Source organism: Lepidochelys kempii, chromosome 7, assembly GCF_965140285.1.
Source record: "Lepidochelys kempii isolate rLepKem1 chromosome 7, rLepKem1.hap1, whole genome shotgun sequence".
NCBI classification, from domain to species: domain Eukaryota; kingdom Metazoa; phylum Chordata; order Testudines; family Cheloniidae; genus Lepidochelys; species Lepidochelys kempii.
This window is the reverse complement of record NC_136386.1, coordinates 82,061,307-82,085,377: the sequence shown is the minus strand read 5'-3', so window position 1 is coordinate 82,085,377 and position 24,071 is coordinate 82,061,307. Positions and strand designations below refer to the sequence as shown.

General features: G+C 39.0%; 1 protein-coding gene across 2 annotated transcripts in view; it reads right to left on the bottom strand.

The window, feature by feature from the left end:
- Nucleotides 1-135: 135 nt before the first annotated feature.
- Nucleotides 136-24,071, bottom strand: part of SUPV3L1 (Suv3 like RNA helicase) — a 35,857-nt gene continuing 11,921 nt past the window's right edge. The window contains exons 2-15 of one of the 2 annotated variants that reach the window (XM_073353510.2): nt 22,566-22,643; nt 22,079-22,186; nt 20,718-20,832; nt 18,433-18,601; nt 15,139-15,250; nt 13,907-13,984; nt 12,801-12,892; nt 11,714-11,894; nt 11,205-11,298; nt 10,161-10,380; nt 9,520-9,600; nt 7,723-7,899; nt 1,067-1,215; nt 136-693 (exon numbers count right to left, since the gene is read on the bottom strand). In XM_073353510.2, the coding sequence (XP_073209611.2) occupies nt 192-693; nt 1,067-1,215; nt 7,723-7,899; nt 9,520-9,600; nt 10,161-10,380; nt 11,205-11,298; nt 11,714-11,894; nt 12,801-12,892; nt 13,907-13,984; nt 15,139-15,250; nt 18,433-18,601; nt 20,718-20,832; nt 22,079-22,186; nt 22,566-22,643 (2,156 nt within the window). In that variant the 3' untranslated portion in view covers nt 136-191. Of the gene's footprint in view, nt 694-1,066; nt 1,216-7,722; nt 7,900-9,519; nt 9,601-10,160; nt 10,381-11,204; nt 11,299-11,713; nt 11,895-12,800; nt 12,893-13,906; nt 13,985-15,138; nt 15,251-18,432; nt 18,602-20,717; nt 20,833-22,078; nt 22,187-22,565; nt 22,644-24,071 lie in introns of those variants that run through there. The other variant, XM_073353511.2, reaches the window with a different exon arrangement.

Below are 24,071 nucleotides of genomic sequence, written 5' to 3'. Positions count from 1 at the left end.
CAAGTCAACAAAAGCAGAATTAATAAAATAACCTTTCAGTTTACAAGAATCCATCTCTGAATATTTGCTTCATAAAACTAGCCACAAAAAAAAAAATGCAACAGCACCAGTGTAATCCAGAGATGCCAGAAGAGGTTAGTAAAATAGTATTTATTCTGTGAACAAAAATTAAATGGAATTAGGTCATTATTTCACTTCTTCTTTTTCCCTGTCCCTTTTGAACCATTCTGATTATCTCTTTTTTCAGTTGGGAAATTTCCATTGTTATTGTGGTGAACCTGCCACTCCCTTTCTAGTTGTTTCAGCATTTCTTGGGTAAGGAGTCCTTCACGCACTAGTCTGGCAGCAAGAGATCCTTGTCCGTGACTTTTCATATTCGACTGTACTTCAGCAGGTTTATAGCCCAAAGCTTTAGATCGTCTTATTCTCTTCTGTCCTGGGACCTTTGTGGCATTTGAGAATTGATCTTGGTTTGCTGCTGGAAGATCTTCCAAGTTCAACATCCTGTCATTAACTTCAGTTCTCTGAAGAGGAAAGTCATCTGGCACAGCGATAGCACCAGAAACAGAAGTAGCTTCTGAAGCTCTGATAAGCCTTGTAATGTTGCGCACGCCAATTTGTATAATGTTGTCTAGTTCTTTCTGGATGTCCCGTACGAGGCTGGCATCTGGGAACATGTCCATAAATCGGTAACTAAAAGAAAAAAATGTTTTAAATTTGCCAATACAAGAACTGCTGTAGGTCAATGGAGTAGGCAGAGATCAAGTTGCTGTCTTACTATTATGTGGTATATAAGAGACCGCCTACCCACTCCCACCCATATGCCTCGTCTTTGTGTATCATATTACACATTGCCTCATCATCAGAGCGGATCTTGACAGTACAACTGTTGCATCTGCTCAGGTTGTACAATCAGTAGGTTCCACTGAGATCTGCTTAACTGTCTATGTGGCATTCTCCCATCTAGTGCTAAATTTGCACCAACATAAAAACATGGCTTCCATTTGTCCATGAGCTGCAAATATACTAGAAAACCAAAATAAAGCTTAAGTTTCAGTTTCAATACCTTAACCACAGATAGAGGTCAAACACATCATGAACAGCCTCAAGGTGTACAAGATCCTTGATGTTCTTGGGTGGGACCAGTGGCCAGTTAGTGTGCCGGCATATCCAGTCAAATGTCAGAGGCTCATTTCTACTAAACTGCCTCGCAAACTGGAAAATAAACAGATTCAACAAGGTCTTGTACAAGTCTGTTAGCAAGAACTGAGTATTTTTACAACATATTAATTAATTAAACCGTTTCAAATGTCCATCCCAAAGCCTCAGAAACAGACTGTATTAGCATGAGTTACAAGTGCAACAACTTTTTGTTAAACTATACCCTCTGTATAGGTGTTTTTATATTGGAGAGAGGATATAGTGTAATAACGGAAAGTCATAATACTGGCAAATAAAAAAAAAATTATTAACCTGCTCTGTAGTTGTTCTTTGAGATATGTTGTACATGTCCACTGCACTTTAGGGGGTGGGTGGGTGTGTGTAACCCCCACACCTTCTAGGTGTGGTGTTCTGTCCCATCTAATGGCACCGAGACCGCTTAAAGAGAGAGAGTTAAATGAGTCTGCTTTTAGCTTGTGCGGTGGAGGCCCATGCACTAAGCTCCAGAGGTCCCAGGTTCGATCCCGCCCACCGATGACCAGGCTCTGTCACAGATTTTTCCCTTGGTGGTACCCTTTGGGGTGCCGCATGCACCCTCTGCTGCCTTGTGGTGCTGAGCAATGACAAAAGGGTAGAGCTGCCCCCCAAACCTTCCCATTTCCTTCTTACTGGACAGACTCTGAGATAAAAGGGCAGGAGGGTGGGTCATAGAATGAACACGTGTAACACATTTCAAAGAACACCAGGTTAGTTTTTTCTTCAAGTGATTGCACTTGTCCATTCCACTTCAGGTGACTCTCAACCAATTCAATCTGAAGGTTAAACTCCTGAGGCGTTTAACCATGGAGCATCCAAACTGTAAGATGAAGAGCCTTGGGTTTGGGGTGAAGGAGACCAGGATCCTGGGAAATCAAATCTGGATCTGTTTTTTGTGTCAATGGAGCCCTAGTTGAAAGGGACAGTAGAGTGGAAAAGCAATACTGGAGATCGCGCCGGTGCAACAAGGGTCACGTGAGCATGATCCTATCTGATTTTTTAACACCACTCTAGGAAAGAGTGGAACCAGAGGGTAAGCATACATGAGGTTGTCTTTCCAAGGCAACAGGAAAGAATCTGTCAGAAACCCTGGACTGTGACCTGTTCTTGAACAAAACTGATGACACTTCCTGTTGTATCAGATTGCAAACAACTCTATGTGGAGAACTCCCCAGACAAAGAGACTACTCCTGGTGACTGGTGAAAGATCTGCTCAGCTCATCTGCCAGACTGTTCTGGACACCTTGAAGGTCAGAGAGTTTGATGCGGATCAAGCTGGCAATACAAAACTCCCAAAACAGCATTGCCTCTTGGCGTAGAAGTGTCAAGTTGGTCCTTATGTGTCTGTTCACGTAGAGCATTCCTGCTGTGTTGTCCACAAGAACTAGCAAAATCCTTCCCTTAATGTGGGGAGAATAGCGTGACAAGCTAGATGAATAGCTCTCAACTATCTTACATCTATATGGAGAGCTAAATCCTGGACAGATCAACCTTGTGTCTGCAGAGTTCCCAGGTGGAGTCCCCAACCTAAAGCAGAAGCATCTGTAACCAGAGTCAAAGTAGGTTGTAGGGAACAAAAGGAACTCCCACACATACATTGGTTGGTCCATCCATCAGTCCAAAGAGTAAGACTTCTTTGAACACTTGAACTAACATGTCCAGTGGATGACAAATTGGGAAGTACACCAAGCTCAGTCAGCCCTGCACCTTCCTAAGAGGAAGTCTAGCATGCCAAACCACGTAAATACAAGAAGCCATGTGTCCCAGAAGCGTGAGACAGTTCCATGCTGCCATGGCAGAATGGGCTTTCAGATCTAAGAAAATGCAAACATTGTCTGGAATCTGCTTTGCAAGAGGAACACCCTGGCTTCTGGAGAATCCAAGACTGCTCCTATAAATTCTATTCTCTGAACAGGTCAAAGGACTGACTTTTCCTCATTTATTAGCACCACCTCACCTCTTGGATCAGCCTGTCACCAGCTAGTTATTCAGATATGGAAACACTTGTACTCCTGATTTCCTGTGGAATGCAGCCATCATTGCCATGCCATGCTTTGTAAAGACAGGTGGGGCCAAAGTCAGACCAAATGGCAGGGACTGCAAGCTGATAGTGGGATTGCTTGACCATAAATCTGAGGAATCTCCTGGGGCTTTGATATATTGCCACACTGAAATACACTCTTTAAGTCAAGGGCAGCGTACCAGTCGCCAAGATCCAGACAGGGGATAATGGAAGCCGAAGGGACCATGTGAAAATTGATTTTCCTTATGTATTTCATCAGCTCTCACAGGTCTAGCATGGACCTGAGACCTCCTTTTTCCATTGGAATCAGAAAGCAGCATGAATAAAATCCCTTTCCTCTGTGTAAAGGAGGAACTTCCTCTATGACTCCTGACTGGAGGAGAGGCTGTACCTCCCAAAGGAGAACTTTCTCTTGAGAGAGGTCCCTGAAAAGGGATGGGGAATGAGGCGGGGAACGAGGTAGAAATAAAGTGAAGGATGGATCCCAATTCTATCTTGTTTAAGATCCACTAGTCTGTAGTGATATAGGTCCAAGCACTTAGGAAGTGGGATAGCCTGTTGGAAAAATAAACGGGGTTTGAGAATATAGCAAAACTCCTTGTACGCTGTGCTTCCCAAGATTGTCAAACTGACTGTTTGGTGTTCCCAGGTTGTCTGGACAAGCTCGCAGTGGATGAGAAAAGAAGAGGTGGTGGTGTTCTCCACCTGTAACTTTTCCCTTTTCTCCTAGTCTGGTGCTGACAAGGCATAAAGAAAGTATAACGGTAGGACTGCTGCGGGGGAAACTGCTGCTTCTTTTGGAAGAGGAGTGTAAATACCCAAAGGCTTCAGCATAGCCCTAGAGCCTTTAAGACTGTGAAACTTGTCATCTCCTTGCTGCGAAGAGAGTGCTGGTCCCTCCTGAGGAAGGCCTGATGACTAGATCCATGAACATTTAATGCATTATTATGATCTAGCAGTAGATGAATTCTAGCAGTAGAATCTGGAGCAGTCTATGCAACCTGAAGCAAGGCCCTGGCTACCTTGTCCACTATTGCAAAAAACTCTTGTCCAGCCTCCTCTGGCAACTTGTCTATAAATTTTAAATATATGTCCCAGAGGGAGAAAACCAATGCCCCAGCAATATTCATTGATTAGAAATCCGGAGTTGCAGGCCAGCTGTAGAATAAACTTCTCTCCTAAAAAGAGTTTCTTCACATCCTTTGATTTTGAGGTAGACTCCAACTGACCCTGGCGCGAGGGAGACGCAATACCTCCATTCAGTCCTTTTAGCAGTGGGAGACAGGGAATATAGTGTTTGTCACGCTATTTTTGTGGGCTCCAAAATAGTCTCATTTATGAGAAATGCCACTTGACAAGACCCCACAGATCCCAAAATATCAACCAGCCAATCTATGTGAGCTCTACTTCCACCTGTATGTCTGTGGTGGAAGCCATCCTCTCGAGGATGTCCTGATGTAATTGTCAGGAGGAGAAGAGGAAACACGGACCACTGCTGCCTCAGCTGGTGGTGATGAGGAAGAACCTAAGGCTGGCTGAGGTGTTACTTCCTGAAATTTCTCTAAAGGGAGATTAACTGGGGCAGATTGCTCATGTTTGGGAGCTCATTACTGGGAGAGACTTCTTGCAGTTCTTGATGTGAAGCTTCATAATGCTTACTAGAGGATGTAGAGGAGGGTGAGCAAGGAGAGGATCTGGAGGTAGGCAGAAACCGCCACAGGTTTCAATATGGCGGTTGATATGGCACCAGAGCCCAATTTTTCCCCTGCCAAGGCTCCCTACCGAACAACCAATGTGGAGCATCTGCTGGACACCAGAGATGAAAACCCCTTGGAGAAGAGTGATGGCTTACGTAATACAGTTGACACACAAGATCCAACTTCCAATTCAGAGAATGAACCCGTGCAGTTCGAGCAGGAAGGTGCAGTATCTCTTGGTGCCAGGGAGCAGTGCCCGGAGACTGAAAAGGATGGCACCAGAGAAATCATAGCCTGTTTACCTTTTAACAGCACCATACGAGGTGGTACCAGAGCGTCAAGAGGTGCCTGTGGTATCAGGTGCTAAACTCTAGAGGCGGGCAAGTGCTCCTTGGAGACTGCCAGTACTGGGGGAAGTGTCAATTGAACCTCCAGCAAAGCCAGCACTGACGGACTTAGCAGATTGCATGCCGCAGCATATGCCTCAGGTGCTGATGGCATCAGGAGAGTCTTTTGCTGCTGCTGAGCCAAAGAGAATGGCACCACAGGATGGTGCTTCCCTAGATGTTGATCTCAATTTCACCGGTACCAGTGCCGAGTCAACGACCATGCCTGAGCCTCCATATGCACCGGACAGCACCTCGGCACTGAGCATGCTCTATCTTGCTTCACAGCTTGACTGCTGAACATCAGTGCCAGGGATCTCCTCAATGACATTTGGCAGTGTTTCTTCTTTAGTATCAGAGAAGTAGATCAGCATCGACACTCTGTCATGATAGGAGGAGCACTCCCAACCAAAGTAAAGATGCTCAGATCTCACTTCAAGTGGGAAGTTTCCAAGGGTGGGGAGAAGGCTGCCTCCACAAGATGCTTTAGTCTGACCTCCCTGTCTGTTTTAGCTCTGGGCTTAAAGTCCCTAAAGATTTGGCACCTGCCACTGATGTGAGCTTCTCCGAAGCACTTTAGGCACATGGAAGTGCAGGTCACTGACCAGCCTCGGCTTTTTGCATTCATGGCAAGGTTTGAAGCCCGGGGACCAAGACCTGCCCCAGCACCAGGTATCTGTATGCAGAACCAGTGGGAACTGAAGCATAAACTAAGTATGCTAGTAAAAGGAAAAAAGAGAACTACCACTAGAACACTACACTAAGAATAACAAGTACTAGCTATATACAATCGAAAACATTTAGAAAGAGGAAACACTTGCAGTAACAAGGCAGCATGCTCCGACAGCCATCACAGATGGAAGAAGGAACTTACGGGGGCTGGGGCAGCTCTGCCCTTTATATCATCGCACAGGAGCATGAGGAAGAAAAGGGCACATAAGCTGCCCTGACAGGTAGCGCTGAGGGAAAAATCTCTGACACTAGTGCATTGGGTGTTCACACACCCAAAGTGGAATGGACAGGTGCAATTCCTCGAAGAACTAACATTCCGTCTATGACAGAGTACCATGTCGAATGAAGTCTGACTAGCCAGGTAATACTGCTTTTGTGATCTCAGTCTATTCATTGAGTTAAGAACAAGCATCTGTTATTAGAGACTAAGGAACAGAAGTATCAGAACAACTAAGTGTGAGGGTTTCACAGCTATTGTATTTTAATAAGTGATCTAAAGTTTGTATGCACATATTTCAAACGTTTTACTTTATGCAGCTCAGAATTTTCTTCAACTACCACACATTTTTTACATAACTATTCAACCCAAGAGCCATCTCTCCCCTCCTGTGCCTCATTAAAACAATTTGTTAAGGGCCATGCACACAACTAAGTAGTATGGGGCTATCCAGAAAATGAGAGCAGACTTTTATGGCTTGATGATCTCCTCCCTAGCATGGTCAGCTGGGCTTTGCCCATTGTCTTTGATCTATCAGCAGCCAGCTCGTTTTGTTGAATCCTAACGATGCTTCTCTTATTTCAGATTATTTTTTCTAGGTTGAGGAAGTGATGTTGGATACCCATTCCCTGATGTAACAAGGACACTATTGTCAGCTTTAAATTAAAAAAAAAAAAAGATTTTTGTTGTTTTTTTAAATAGAAATTAACCACGGACACTTGGGAATCTTAGCTGTTTTGCTAGCAGACAATTCAATCACAAAAGTTATGGCCTAAATTTTCAAAAGTGATTAGTGATTTTAGGTGCCCAATTTCAGACATTGGGCAGGAGTCTGATTTTCAGAGGGGGAGAGCTGAAGATCTGGCCCTTTTTAGTAGCTTAAATGAGGCACTCAGAATTTGAGAAAAGTAAAATCACTAGCCATTTTGTAAAATACAGATCTGTATTTTCACACAAATAAGAGACTTCTCATTGCACTGATATGCAGCAAAAATGTTTTTGTTTACTTCTATTTTATTCACAGATGGATGCTGAGAAAAATGAGTAACTAATAATGGCACCAACTGGTTGTAGGCAAGCTACTGCTAGAAGGTGCTGTGCAAGGCTTAATGCCACATAACTCTGAATATGTACATCATTCCTGACCTCTGCTAGTTAAGAAATTCCCACGGGGCAAGTTATGGGATTTGGGGATGTGAACAAAGGGAAAGTTTAGACAACTTTTTTTTTTTAATTTACATCCTAAAGTGGAAGCTGGGTTTCAAACGTGAAAAGATAATGCATTTGCAAAACTTTATCTGAACAGTTAACAGAGGTTGTATTCTTTACAAATTCAACACCTAGTTTGTATTTCTACTTCCACATGAGCTTTTTAAAATGCACTTGGAAACTGCCAATTTGGAAACTGCACACATATTTGCTTAAGACTGATCTAGTCAATTATAAATACTGTACATTTGAAGAACTTACCTTTAGCAAAGAGGTGCAGACAAAAGGCTGTTTTCTGTTGATGGGTGCTGTGCAGAACACATACCTTACCCTTAAATTTAGCGGAATGTGCTGAATCATATCTGCTAGAAATTTAAAGTCATCAACATTGCAGACAAAATACAGCCCATCCACTTGTGAGAGGCTCACAAAGATATCCTGTTCAGAAAAAGTTAAAATGCTGTTAATAGTTGAAGTTCAGCTTAGGATTATCACAAATGATGGTTGCCAACTTTCATATTGACATGCTAAAAAACAAATCATTTTTGTATAGGTTGTGTTTGTTCTCTCCCTACATGATTTCCTTTAAAAATTACATCTGTAACGCAGATTCCGTAGCAGTACAGAGGGTATGTGACAAAAAAGTAAAACAACTTCTTCTTAAATATATAATATAGTGGGATAGGAGCATACATAATAAGCCACATAGTATGATCTCAAAGTCAGTTATTTCTACATTAAACTGTTGTAAATTTGTGTCACCAGCATAACACAAGGTAGATTTCTTTTTATTTCAGTAGATAATTCAACCATTAAATTATTATAAAGTTGGCTTTAGGATTTTTGAGATTACAGGAAAAAGTAGTGAGAAAACAGATAAACTAAAATGGTGCAGTAGTTGAGATCGAAGAGTATAAAGACAAACAGCTATTCCTCCCCACTTGTGCTTGAAACAAACAAACAAAAAGTCTAATCTTGAATATAAGTGTCCACAGCATTAGTTCTTACCAGTATGGACATTATCAGTAAAGATACATTTAATCACAGATCTGTGTGCTTGGCTGGATATGTATCATACAGCAAAATTTTAAATAAGGCATTTAATTAGACTTTGAAAGGAAAAAAATAGTTAAAAGATTTTTTGTATACTTGGATACTAGCTTTGAGGTTTTAGAAAGCAGAAGCTTAAACACTTGCTGCTATTCTATCAGCATGAGTTTTACATGAGGCCTCCATTTGGACAGCACGAAACTCTCTTTTTCATAATAGGTTAACTTTGTACATTTTGGTTAGCTAACTTAGTATTCGCTGTTAATAACTTTAGTGGACTCTCAAGACACTCAGGAAATCTGTGTGAACGGTTGTAAAATTCTGGTAATCTGTTTAGAAGATTAAATCTCCATGGTCCTTTTTTTGTTCGGTTGTTTTAAAACACAGGATTAAAAGTTTATTCCTAAATAAACTTCTATGAGCACTACAGTGAATTCACTAGTAAGATGGAACAAATCCAAAAAAGCAAGTAATGATGGGATTGAGTGGCTGCTACAGAATCCAGATGTCCAAACTTTAGTGAAGACACTGCCTCAGACAGTACACAAGATCAGAAGAAGAAAAATCTAAAAAGTGACATAAAAAAAGCAAAATTCTAGATGACTAGGTTAGTTTTGAACAATTTCACAAGAAGCAGTTTCCAAAACTATTATTTTTGCTTCAATATCTGAGTGCATGTCTCCAACTTCAGACCAAAAAATATACTTTCAAAATACCAAAACAAGTGAACAGCAGTGGCTGCAGCAACAAATGCTCTTAAAAACAAAACAAGATTACCTGGAGACTTCCAGGTCATTAGTGACACAAAAGGTTACAATGAGCATTCTGAGTGCATCAGTTGTCACTATACTGGTAACCCAAAATGTCTAATTGCTTAATAAAAAACCCACAAAGCAGCATCTTGGCTTTTTAATTACATTGCATTGCAGTAAAGTAGTAATTATAAGGTAACATTTATGTGATTTTAAAAATGAAAGCTCATGTTTCTATAGATTTAATCATTCTTACCATTAGATTTGATAGAGTAGCATCAGGGAGATGGTATGCAAACATTTCTATCTGCTCAGCAGTAGGATGCAGGCCAGCTGTCTAAAGAAAAAGAAGAACTAATGAACATTGCTTTTTAACAAAGAAAACCTTTGAAAATAACTGTCTCTGAAAAGCAAAATCCAGCAGAACAACATGCAAGAAATCACCGTTTTCTGCAGTTTCCACAGTATGCATTCGATGAAGTGAGCTGTAACTCACGAAAGCTTATGCTCAAATAAATTGGTTAGTCTCTAAGGTGCCACAAGTACTCCTTTTCTTTTTGCCAATACAGACTAACACGGCTGTTACTTTGAAACCTGTCAAGAAATCACTGTACCCTATGGAATCCACCACAATGAACAACCATCCTGAACTTTTAAGAACCAAAATGAAAACAAAGCTCAAGAAGAGAAAGTCTAGAAGAGAAGCTGCAGTACGTGAGTGAGAGACTTCACGAGTTTTACGAAACCTGCAAATGCCCCACGCATTCAGAATGATGGCACTGTACAATTCAATTTTCTTACTCAGACTCAACAGTGTACAGTGAAGAATACTGGATCACAAAATACCAAGGCAGCTCCAGCACACTCTGGTGAGATCAGAACATTTAAAACTCTTACCTCTATAGGAGGCACAGACCTATTCAAAATTTCTTTCAGCAGTACGAGGTCATCACGATACATTGCAGTGACTTCCCCTTCCTTGAACACAGAGCTAAATCTTCCAGCTCTGCCTGAAATCTGTAGAGCCTGAGATGTTGTAATTGCATCCATTTCCTTCTCTCCCTTTTCATTGATACTTGGCTTTATTAGAGAATTAAAAATGATTCTCTTTATACTCCTGAAACATTTAAACAAAGACAGACAAAAAATCATGGACTACTTTCTCTTAGAGAGAAAAAGTAGGTGAGGTAATATCTTTTATTGGACCAGCTTCTGGGGGTGAAAGAGTTGGTCCACTTCACCCATCTTGTGTCTCTAATACCCTGGTGCTAACACAGCTACAACTACACTGCATTCTCTCTCTTCAGTCATGCAAGTTATTTCCATATAGCTAACTGCTGCAGAGGAAGGAGTTCCTTTTTCCTATCAAGGTCCCTTCTTTTCACAAAGCAGGGAGGTCTTCAGACTATAGATGTTATTTTAATATGGATTTACTGTTCAAAGTTGCCAGACTGAAGACATTGGAAACAGAAGGCCTTTCTTTAGACTTATCAGTCCTGTTTAAGAAGGAATACCCAGAGTAATTAGATATCCACTGATTCAGTCCTTTGCAATCTCAGCAGAGTCCAATGGTGACCACGTCACAAAAAGATATGGCAACATCTGGGACCTGACTAAGACCACTCATCAGAGAACAAGAACCTAATCCTGTGTGGAGCTGAGCACTCTCAAATGCCACTGAATTGAAGATGCTCAGTGCCACAAAGGATGCAGTCTAAATGAGCAGTTTAACTGTTGCGATCATTTTCAGTATCTAGAAAGTATAGCTCTTCCCAGTCAGGTCAGCCACCACTTAATTCCAGTGAGGACACATATACACACACATACTGGGTACTGTACAAAAAGGGTTTTTATCCACGTTAAGCAAACTGTGAAAGACTGAGGAAAACCAGCACACTTGTCTCACTGAAAAATAAGCCTTAGCCTTTTCAGAGTACTTACAAATTAAGCCCCATTCCAATGGCATCTGTAGCAACTAGAATTTTACATGGATCATCAGGGTCATTGAATTTCTTTGCCTGGGTAAGCTTTGTCCCTAGAACAGAATCAATCGTAAGTACATTTTCTGTAACAGACTTTACCCACCAAAAGTTGTTATACAAAAAAGATTGCGTGCTCTTACATGTCACTGAACAAAAGCATAACAGTTGAAGAAACAGGAATGTTAATTTTTGCAAGTGTTCCCAGAAAGATGGATGGGTGTCATTTTAAATAAATCAAAATAAAATAAAAGTTACTGTTGGAGGAACAAAAGTAAGATTACACAGCTGATAAAGATTTAACTCCAACATTACAATACAAGACAAAGAAAATTTGCTCAGTGTTGTCTTAATTCAATATCTAGATACAGAACTTGAAAAATGTAAAGTCTCTTGATTAAATACTTTTCATATGGTAGCAGCAATAAACAGAGCCTTCTCTTTAAAAGAGAGATAAAGCTAGTATCTTACCAGGTGGGAGACTGCCATATATGACAGCACATTCTAATCCTCGGGCTTCAATCTGCCGACTCACAGAATAAATATCGTTCTTATTGAAACAGACAATGCAGTCACCAGGACGGAGGTTATCTAAAGATTCTAGTGCATAATCCAGCACGGTAATAGGGGTAAGCCTCTTGTAGTTTCTGACCTAGGATTAAACAGCAGTTTTGTCAAGGCAAAACACAAAAATCCTTTGCAAAATTTATAATTACTATGAAAATTTAACTTCATATGACAAGTCAATCAAAGCTTTAAGATTATACTGTGCCTCACAATCCCAACGAGAGAAGTACTAGGAGAAAATGTGTCATCCCCTTCTGCCTTCCAAACAATAATGAACATTCTTACGAGCATTTCCAAACTGACCTTTTCAGGAGACAGAAAAGGAACCACTTCTATTTCTAAATTCGATTCCACTGCAGACATATACAATGTAAGTAAAACTATATTAATACTAGGGAGAAAACACTGTGCTCTCCAATATGGGAGTCCTGCAGGCAGAATGCTTTCAGAATCAGGACCTACATTTGTAAAATGTCCCTTGCAGACGAGCACATGTCGGTAGCTAACCCGAGTTATCTGTTTTCCTTTGTATAGCTTTTTTCCTTGGCATATGTTAACCCTTTTAGCATTTTAAAAACTCTTCCACTGATTTTAGATTTTTTAAGAACTAACTAATAATAAAGTGACCTGAGCAAAAAGGTGGGCATCATGACCTCTAGGAAAAATGGACATGTAAAGGAGGCCTCAGCATAGATCTAGCACTCCCTCTGGATAAGTCAGTAGAAATTTTAAGATCCATTGTTCTCTTGGTAAGGGCAATAATATTTTTGCTAAAAAAAGGTTGATTTTGCAACATCTTTAAGAAACCCCCTTTTGATTCAGTAGGCTTACATAGCCAACATGTCAAGCACAAGCTCTGACTCCTGTAGATTTGATCAGTATTTTCTCAAATGAGGGATATAGTAGACACCTGCAATATTTAGATAGTAAAGTGTAAACAACTTTATAGCCACTGGACAGGGGAGAAAAAAGGAGACAGTATAAGATCTACCTCCACTTCCTCTCCTGTAGAATACATGAGCTCTGTCACCAAGTCAATAGCAGCAGCTTCTCCACAAATGTGAATTTCTTCTGCACTGAGTCCTGAAAAAAAATGCAGTGAGATAAAGTGTTAAAATATACATGTTCACACAAACCAGCAATACTGAGAGCTGACAGAGATGGTTACAACAACAACAACAAAAATCCTGCCTACTGAAGATGTCAATAAAGGATGGGATTTCTTTCCTTGTTGATTTTTCCTTCCTACATATTTATAGTCACTGTAGCTTTTGCTTGTGCCTTTGCCTAAACCACCACTATATACACTGCTAAGTTTCAATGGAGCAATTCTTGACCTTACCAACTATTATATAATGTCAAATCATCCATCTGATAACTATCTTAAAAGTTAATATTCTGCTTACACCCTCTTGGTGCCTTGCCATCATCTTCGTATTTGCCCAACGTGGGAACACATATCTAAGGTTTGACTGCTTCACTTGTAAAAAGAAAAATGAAACTAACTCTTCTACTCTAACTTCTCAAAATTTCCTCAAATATGGAAAAGTTACAGTTTCCTTTTTACACTCTAACTCTAAATTGGGGAGGGGGGAGAAGGGAGAGGAATGTTCTGTTTTTTTAATCATTTTGCTAAATTCAGTGGTGAAAGAAAGGGGAGAGAAAAACCCCAAAACTGAGTCTTCCCGTTTTTGAAGACAAAAAAAAATTCAAACATTCCAACTGAAAAAAATATAAAATTGAAAACACTTGCCTGCAAGAAATTTGGTTTATAATTAAACCCACTTTTTTTTGGGGGGGGGGGGGGGAAGGAATAATCAGCCAAGTCTAAAATTAAAAAGATTATAGAAATGTGTATTATTTGCCAAGTTAGCACACATTTAACAGTAAATTTAAATTAAAATTCTGCTGGATTACCTATAATTACAATGTTTCAACCTACAAAAGTATAATAAGTAGGTTATATGATAAAATGAGGCTTCTCTACTAATCAAGCAGGTAAACAAATAACAAATGCATTCAACATAATTAGTGGTAAGTTTAACACACTTGGTTATTAAATGTAAAATGGCTCAGTTTCAACATTGATGGGTATACCTAAAAGTGCTCTGGTCCAGGCCCATCCTCTAGCCGGATCTTTGATCATCTGAATTTCATCAATGACAGCCACTTCATCTTAAAAACAAGAAAATTAAGATACTAGGTGAAGAGCAGCACCTAGATGGCACGACTACATATGAAGGAACATTTCCAAGAAGCACAATACAAAATAACTGAAGTTATTTCCTACAAGAATTATTCAAATTCAATCTCTTCTGCATTCCAAGATTGCGCCGAGAGTATCCAGATTTAATAACTCTCAGATGACAGTGCTTAGCAGAGGTCAGAAATTGCTAAATTAAAAATAAGAATACATACAGCACTTGCAAGACTAGAATGAATTGCTTAAGTTTAACCTCTTATAGGGTGTAAGATAAATATGAAATTAAAGAATTAGAGTTAGCTTATGTTTGGTTAAGAAAATGTGTGTGTACTGTAAAGAAACACCCTGCCTAGCAAGTAGAAGGAAGGCCTTGAAAATAATAAGCGGTAAGGCCAGAAGGAATAAAGTAGGGAACATGTCTGTTTAAAGAATAACTAATGAGATAACAGGACATTTCTAAAAAGAATGCCTCTGACCAACAGGGGTGACTGCAGGTGGTTTTAAATAAAACACAGACAAACTGTCTTTAAATGAGCCAACACGACCCTTCGCCAACCCACAAACCAGTGTTTAAAGACTGTGTGAACTCAGGTGCAATGGGAAAATTGTTGGACAGCAAGGAGGGGAGGAAAGGCCTTGAGAAGTAAGGAGGTTGTAAATCTTATCTGGATTAAGACTGGAAATAAGGGTGAATTGTCTCAAATTGCTTTTTACCTGAAGTCAATAATTGGCAATGACATCACTTACTTATTAAAGGATATAAAAGGTAAACTCTTAAAGGGTTCATTGCTAATACCTGCCTGACCACACTGGAACTGATGTATTTTGGTCTAAGCACCCCTGGATTTAACAGCCTGTTTGTAAGTATCTTGATCAAATTCTTATAAACGTTTTGTTACTTTTTGGATGTAGTAAATTGGCTAAAAAGCCTAACTAATAAGCATGTTTAGAGCAATTGTATTAGTTTGGCCTTTGGATTTAATAAAGGAATTTATAGTAAATTAGTGTTTCATAGTTTTCCATATTAATAATTTCAAATATTATTAATAATTTCAACACAGGGGTGTAAGCATCATTGCATATAAAAAACCGCATGTATATGAAGAAAATAACCATGTATACATACAAGGCGTAGTAACACTGCACATCTCAATAGTGCAAGCAACATGGGTTGCTTGTCTGCCTTCTGGATCAACAAGAACACGCTCTTCTCCTGTTACCAAGTCACATGGCACACTCTAAAAGAATTAAGAAAGTTGAAGTTAAATTACTCTCTTAAAAACAGAATTAGAATATTTCCCAAAGGGGAAAAAAAAATTGGAAATTGGAACAGAATATACCCCTGTATTTACACCCTACAAACTAATGTAATAATCTTTGCAAAGGGCATATCTTGTAAGGTAGCATTTGAAAACCTCAGTCTGGGCCACAGATCTGTCCTAGACAAAGGAATGCATGCTCTGCTTAATTTACATTGAAGCAGTAAACAGAGTCAAAGCAGGAAGGGAAACAAAGAAAGCTCAAACAGGTGAGAAAAAGCCAACAGGGAACATCCTTTCACATAGATTCTTTGCCTCCTCATGCCGTTTTTCAAGAGAGGGACTGAAACCGTAAAAATAAGGGACAAATGCCCTAAAGCACCACCCCCTCTCTCCCTGCCCATTGCATTCACAGCACCTCACACAATAAAGAAAGCATTCCTTGGACTCTAGGGTGGGATCCTGATCTACAGGGTTTGGTCAGTAACACTGCTGAAACCACGTGGTGAGAAACTTAAACTATATCAGATTGAAGTGAAGTTTGGTAAATATCTTACCTATATTTTTCCTGTAACCATTTCTGACTTTTATGCCTCATTACTTGTACTCACTTAAAATCGTTTTGTAGTTAATAAACTTGTTTTACTGTTATCTAATCCAGTGTGTTTAATTTAAAGTGTCTGAATACTATTTGAGATAATAAGATGGCACATTGTTCCTTTTAAAGAATAACAGATTTAAAATACTTTGTACTGTCCAGGAGAGGGCTGAGCAGTACTGGACACACATTTCTGGGGGGAAATCTGGGATTGGAGGCATGTTGGGGTCACCATGCGTATAACCAAGGCTGGTGAAAGCCAGAGCATAACCCAAGTGTGGCTGGCTGGTTGCACTTACACGGTGACATGCAGTGTGGTTTGCATGCTGGCCAACTGCGAGCGGCCCAGGTGGGAGCTACTTTTGCAAGGCTTTATAAGTTAACAAAGGTTGTCTGGCAGGGGTGACAGACCTGTTCATATCTGAATTGTTCGCTGGTATGTCACAGAAATAAACCCAAGTATACTACATTCCTACATATGTGGTCAGATAGAGCCCAATTTTGTTGACCTTCTAGACATGGAGGGGAGGAAGTTGAGGATACAATTTCTCTCTGATGGGTGGTTTTAAATTGTATCGATCATTGTCTATTGATTAAATGAGATGTGGTAGGACAAGGGAGCGGTGTAACATGTCTTTCGGCTCAATTTTGTTGCAGTTCCTATGGTGCTGTGTTTTTAAAAGTCATCCGAAGTTTTGGTCACTTTGATTAAGTGCCTTTTGGTATAGTTTCCTCTAAAACAAAATCTAAATAAAATAAGTTATCTTTCTCCCTCCGACCCACCCTTGTGATCTAGTGGATTACCATCTCTGGTTTGATTTCTTTTAGAGTAGGGATAGATTTATCCTTGAGATATCCCTGCCAAAAGTAATTTACAGAAGATAGACAATGGAGTACAGTAAATATTTTGTTCTATGTTCAATTACATTCTAATATGTGGAAGGCAACATTTAGAGACTACTAATTTCTGTAATCAGAAGCTCTTCCCCTGAACCCATTCCCCAGTTCCTGCAATGTAGTATCATTATGCTTTAACTTTGTATTTCTCCAGCCCCAGGAAGTATATGCTTTAATCATATTAGCAACAACATACAATATGCTGAGCACAAAGAATCCTCAATAGATTAAAGAAATTTTTCATGACAACTCCACTAACAAAGGGTGCACATGCACGCATTCCTACATACATACACAATATATGGTTTCAGATTACTTATTCAAAGGCAGATGTTTGGTCCTAGGGATTAGAATTTCGTATTAATGTAAAATATATTAGAAATTAAAATGGTGAGAATTACAAAATCACTATTGTTAAAGAATTAACCAAAACTAAGCATGTTTTACTGACAGATCACTACTACAGATTTATACGTAATTACTATATAAATATTGGTGATTTTAATACTTAGTCTTTTAAATTAATACTTCGTAATACCATTTCTATTTGCCTCTCTGCAACTTCTATGCAGCTGGAAACAGACTAGAGAAAAAGACCTACACAGATTTTGAAGGCAATCAGCGGGGCTAATGAAATCTTATTCAAGCCACCTAAAGCAACACCACAGCAATGCCCTTTAAATCAAAGCATTTGCTGCAAGTGGGTAAAACATTTTATTCAATGCCCACTAGTACGAATATAAACATTAAAACAGGAAGAGAGAAGTTAGTATACGCCAGGGTAGCTACTTTGAATAGAAATGAAACTAGCTTAGCAAGTTGTTGTACAACAGGAATAAATAATTCTATATTATGTATTGACTAGAGAACAATGCCCTCCCCTATTGATGTTCTGAGATGGATAAAACTCCACACCAAAAAGAAAGGAAACTCTATAGACATGGTGTCCCTTGACACAAGTACTTCCTTGAAAATACATGTAACAAGCTCCTGGGACTGGTCCACCAATCTGGAGGGCTTTTAGCAGGGAGATGGACATAATGTGGCAGCTGGAAGGCAAGAAATGAACTTGCTACTACTTTTGGTTTTCATGGTTTAAAAACACTTCTCCAATTAAATCTAACACCTCTTTACATAGTGACCCAAGAAAGTGATTTATATAAAAATCAACTTTTCTTTCATGTTTCTATTTCTGTAATTTGCTAATGAAAAGAATTATTTTATTTAACGTAACCTGAATTAAAGTGTTTTTTTCTGATATGTCAATCGGTGATCATCCCAACCTAACACTGCCCTTGTTTTCCCAAGGTCACAGTCCATGGACAGCTGCCTTAATGCAAGGTCAAGGGGAACAGAGGCAGTCATCTCCACTCCCCAGACAGTCCTACAAGAAAGCTAGCAAAAGCCAATGTAAGCACAGGGGTGAACCAGTGACTGAAGGGCAATAGACTGCTACATGCATGAAGTTCTTTGGACACCATTTCCTCTCTTTCTGTGCATCACTAGTATTAATGCACACTGACAGTATCATAATTCAAGACTACATTTTAGCAGAGATTATTTCAAAGACTACCCTAAAAACTTACATTTATTAAAAGAAAATATTTTGTATAATGACATGAATGCATGTACAGTTGAAGAGAAATTGCTTAAGTAACATACTGACAGCATCATTACTCTTTTGGAAGATCTCATGGGCCAGCAGTTTTAATGGACCACAGTATATTCCTGATTTTGCTGCCAAGTATCTTTGGATAGCATGATGAGTTTTTCCACTATTTGTAGGGCCAGCATGAAAGACTATCTTCCTTTGAATAGCCCTGGCTTCTGGATACCTAAAACACAAAACAAAGACAAAAATAATTATAATCTATCATCCAGATACAGATTTGGGTGAAATCCCAAGTGAATTTGTGCTATTTGCCCATTTATTTTAAATTGTCATTTAATAAAACAAAAGACTGGGAGGAGATAGTTCTTAAACTCAATCAAGTACAAAGAGGTTTCAATATAATCCCCAAATATTAGTCGACCTCTTGACCATTTCAGAAAGTTTAAAGTCAAATATGTGAATACCGTTGTCAACAAATAATATTCTTACTATTATTGTCTTACTACTGCATTCTTTTTATTTACTTTTTAGAGTTTTGACTTACTGTCTATTGAATAGAATATGAGTAAAAGACAGCTTTGTGTAGAGGTAGTTTCTATCAACAAGCTAAAATTGTTTAACAGGGGAGGAGAAAAAGAATGTCGGATAATGGAACAGCAATCTCATAACTGAAGCCCTCTCATTTTAATTGTAATTCTTTGGCAAAGAACACTGATAGTAACAGACATCACATCAAATAAGTTTGCCTCCTGGCACAAGAGGATTGTAAAAGTGATCTGATAGCCACGGTTGAACTTTTATGTCATAAAGCCCAGGTCCAAAGCATCTGCAAAACTGGTTATTCTTAGAAAAACAAGCCAATACCTGACTCTCCAGCAAATGTGTCATTTCATTAATCACCTGGATAATGGAGCAGAGAGCGTGCTTATAAAACTCGCAAATGACACCAAGCTTGAAGGGGTTGCAAGCACTTTGGAGAATGGGATTAGAATTCAAAACAAACTTGACTAATTAGAGAACTGGCCTGAATTCAACAAAAGGAAATTCAATAAAGAAAAGGGCAAAGTACTTCACTTAGGAAGGAAAATCAAATGCACAACTACAAAATAGGGAATGACTGGCTAGGTCAGTGGCTCTCAAACTTTTTTACTGGTGACCCCTTTCACATAGCAAGCCTCTGAGTGCAACCCCCCTTATAAATTAAAAACACTTTTTTATATATTTAACACCATTATAAATGCTGGAGGCAAAGCGGGGTTTGGGGTGGATGTTGACAGCTCGCCACCCCCCAAGTAATAATCTCGCAACCCGCTGAGGGGTCCTGACCCCCAGTTTGAGAACCCCTGGGCTAGGTGGTAATATGGCTGAAAAGGATCTGGGAGTTATAGCAAATCACAAATTGATTAAAAGTAAAAAACGCAGTGCTGCTGCGAAAAAGGCGAATATCATTCCACGGTGTATTAACGGGAGTGTTGTATGTAAGACACAGGAAGTAACTGTTCCACTCTACTCGGCGCTGCTGCCCCATTCTGGGCACCACACTTTAGCAAAGATGTGGACAAGTTGGGGAGAGTCAAGAAGAGAGCAAAAAAAATATAATAAAAAGGTTTGGAAAACTGGATATATGAGGAAACATTTAAAAAACCAGGCACGGGGGGGGGAACAGTTTTCAAATATGTTCAGGGCTGCTATAAAGAGCATGGTGATCAATTGTTCTCCACAGCTACTGAAGACAGGACAAGAAGTAATGTGTTTAAGCTGCAGCAAGGAGATTTAGGTTAGGTATTAGTAAAAATTTTCTAACTATAAACGATAGTTAAACTCAGGAATAGTCTTCCAAGGAAGGTTGTGGAATCCCTATCATTGGAAGTTTCTAAGAAAAAGTTCAGCAAATACCTGTCAGGGACAGTCTAGGCTTATTTGATTCTGCCACAGTGCAGGAGGCTGCACTGGAGTTTTCAAGGTCCCTTTGGGCCTTGTACTTCTATGATTCTATGTCACTATGACCCTTGATTTCAAGGTTCTGCACGTTTTTCTGAAATCATTACCCACCAAAGATTGGACAACCACAGGCATGAGCCTGAACTCCATCTTAGGTTTAGATATTATATAACAAAGCATTAACTACTAAACCGTACTGGACTAATCAAAACCTGTTACTCTTAGCTATACATTATTTCCAATTTGTATTGATACTAGTAGCCAGGTACGCACAGTATCAATTCTGATAACTAGCTATAACAACATCTTGCAGACAATGAAATTAGTATAGTCTTTAGCATGAAAACTGCTGTCACTGACAGCAATAATATGAAAGTCTGACACTTAAAAACACTAACCAGTTGGGTGGCAATCTTAAGTCACTGATCTTGCGCAGATCATCCATACAGTCCAGCATAGGAAAGATCTGCTTAGCATGTCTCAGAAAAAACGGAAAGAGATCATCAACGTGACCTGGAAGACAAACACTTTTAACAAAGTTTGCTACTTCTAACGAATATGGGTTCGTGAGATGGGTTTTTTGAAAAAAGTATAACAATAATATGGACTCATTAAGCCTATAATGCAATACAATCTAGTATTAAAAAAAAAAAAAAAAACACACAAGAAAACAAAATCTAACTTCAGTACAGTGACTTTGGCTATTCCACAGCATCTTACTGAAATTTGTTACAGAAGATTTCCAAAATAGGCAGATTTTTAGGATGATTTGTTTAGGCTAAACCAAATAAAAAATTTTAATTTATTTTTGATGCTCTTCAATTAGTATGGTATGACTCCCATCACTGAGTATTTTGTATTAAAATTAAGATGAGTTTGAAACTTTCATGTATAGGTTTGTTAGGGGGTGAAGCTCATTCCTCAACTTGCTTTGACAAATATTTTATGTGCCACTGTATACTATTTTAGAAGCTTATGAAAATTTTAAAAGGATGCTAACAAATATGTTGGGTCCATAATTTAAAGTACAGTAGGTTAAACTATATTTCAAGTATAGAGAATTTTTGTCACATTTAACACTTTAGAACTGCCATTTAAAAATAAAACACTACTGTTTTTGTAGAACATATTCTAAAAGTAGAGCTGTGTGCACTCCTGTGCTGCTTCTATAGCCATCAGCTAGCATCTCCTCTTCATAGGCACAGACATTATTAATTATGTTACAGAATGGAATTACCAGAACATGAATGGCAGTGTCAGTACTGACGACAACAACAAAACACACCAAAGAAACAAAGCAAAGGATCAAAAGTATACTCTCCAGCGTCTACAAAAAATCAAGAGAAAGTAAGCAATATTAAAACCAGTAATCCATCAGAATATTCTCCAACAGCCCCTTAAAGATCATAGAAGTTGTAAAGCCGTAACAGAAAAATATATGGAATGGAAAAAGTAAACATGGCCATCAAGTCTTTTTCTTTAAAATTTGTAACTTGCAAGGAATAGATACTTTTGTGGAAGGGATGTACTTCAGGATATGCAGCTTCATGGTGGTCTGGAGAGCAATAAGTGCTAAAGGGCCAGATCCCACAAAGTGAAGTACGCCTCCACTCCTTCCATTCCCTCTTCAGTGGGCTTCAAGGGCATTGAGCACCTCATAGATTCAGACTCAGTTTTCTTTATCTTTATACAAGCCAGAGTAGGAAGTAAAACTATTAACGAACTAAGTTTTATTTGAAAAGATGTTCTATATACTTGCCTGCACCACAACATATATCATTTAGAATAATGTGTACATCAGCACTCAGGAAACTGGACTCCATAACGTACTTCCTAAAGCTTATAAATGCTTGGTGAAAAAGACGAGCTGTGGAAGGAGGGGAAAAAATTTCACTGTTACATACAAAGTTTCACTTTGAAATACCTAATAGAACAAGCAAAATGTCAATTTAAATCAAGTTACTTAACTAGAAATAATATATTTTTCACAATATATCTTATTCAGATCTTTTGTACACAAACATTCAGATTACAAAAGAAAAGCAAGCTGCTCAGACAATAGTGTTTGCCTGTAACAGTTTTGCTAAAAGCAGCTAAAAAATAAGGCAAAACCCAAGAGGACACATTTGTTTGATGTACGATGTGTGTGAGTTATTCTACTAGAAAGGAAAAAACACAAGAAAAAACATCCAGGTCATAACTTCATTTTAAAATATAATTGGTGCCACAAATTCCATTTTTCTTACCATCCAGCCCATTTTCTCCTCCCAGTCTCTGCATTTCTTTCCGCTTGTAAAACTTATTTAAGATTTTCAGGACTTCACCTGTAAGATAAAAATTTAGAATTTCTTAACTTAATTGACATGTCAGATTAACCTTTGCTCAAAATATAATTAAGAAAGACTACAATTATTTTGTTCAACTCAGTCTAAGGTCCAGATTTTAAAAAGTATTTAGGCATTGCCTAACTTGACTTGGCAGCCTAGGTCTCACTGAAAGTCAGTGGTACTTGAGCTCCTAAGTCATTTTTGAAAGCGGTCTATTTAGGCCTTGCCACACTGAGCACAACACCTAAATACCTTAAAAAATGTGGATCTAAATGTTTGTAAAAAAACGAGCGCTTGTCGTCATGAACACACTCTTACTTTCGTTAAGTTTAATTACAACTGACATTGAGCCTTGTACTGGGGATGGCCATCATCTCAAGTGATTCCAGAGGAATTTCCATACTGGATCAGACCAGTGACCCATTTAGTTCAGTATCCTGTCTCTGACAGAAGCCTATCTCAGATACTTTATAGGAAGGTGCAAGAAAACATGTAGTGCACAGTTACTACTCTTGTTAGTTAATGGTAGGCTGTGACCCAAAGCATAATGGTTTACATCCCATACATACACACACAACCATGACCACTTAGTTTCCTATTAATCTGGAGATTCTGTCAAAGGCTTGTTCAAATCACTTATTTCTTCTTTGATCACAACATAATAACACTAACATTATGTTAGCCCAGTCAAAGAGAATATGCCACTTTCTAAACTGCTAAATAATTTTTTAAATATATAATAATGAAATATATTTAAGACAAGGCTGGAGCCTCCCCTGCAGCTGGTAGCGGGCAGAAGACAGAAAATTCTACAAATTTCACACCAAAAAGTTTCCTGGAAAATACCCCTCAAGGTGACTGCACCAAGAATCAAAGAGGAACCGGGGGAGATGAAGGCTTCCAACCCCACACGTCTATAGGAAAGACAGCACCTAGATCAGAAGAGAGATGCTGCAAGGAGCTGTGTGTTACTGCTCTGACCATTCTCCCCACCAGGCAATATGGGTCCTACAGGAGTTGTGGTACTATTAGCAGATTTCCCCTCCAGTTGCTCAGTAGCACGTACATCATGTCAAGTGACAAGCACGTACATCATGTTATCCTTTCACTCTGCCCATCAGATTATTTTGAGCAAGTAGAGTATCGATAGCATATAAGAAGTCCTTTAAAAAAGCAGTACTGTGTAGTCAGAATATGAACTACGTAAGAATAGTGCACACATGCGCAACAATGTTGATCCTTACAAACCTAAACAGAAATTATCAGACTAATTTTAGGCACCAGTCTTGACAGCTTCCCTTTAACTTAACAGAAAGGAAGACTAAAATGTTAATTGCCTATGTGGCAAATTGAGTGGTTTATGAAAACCTGACTACATATTCACTCAGGCAACAGTTTCTTCTCTACTGTTCTGCATTTCTCCCT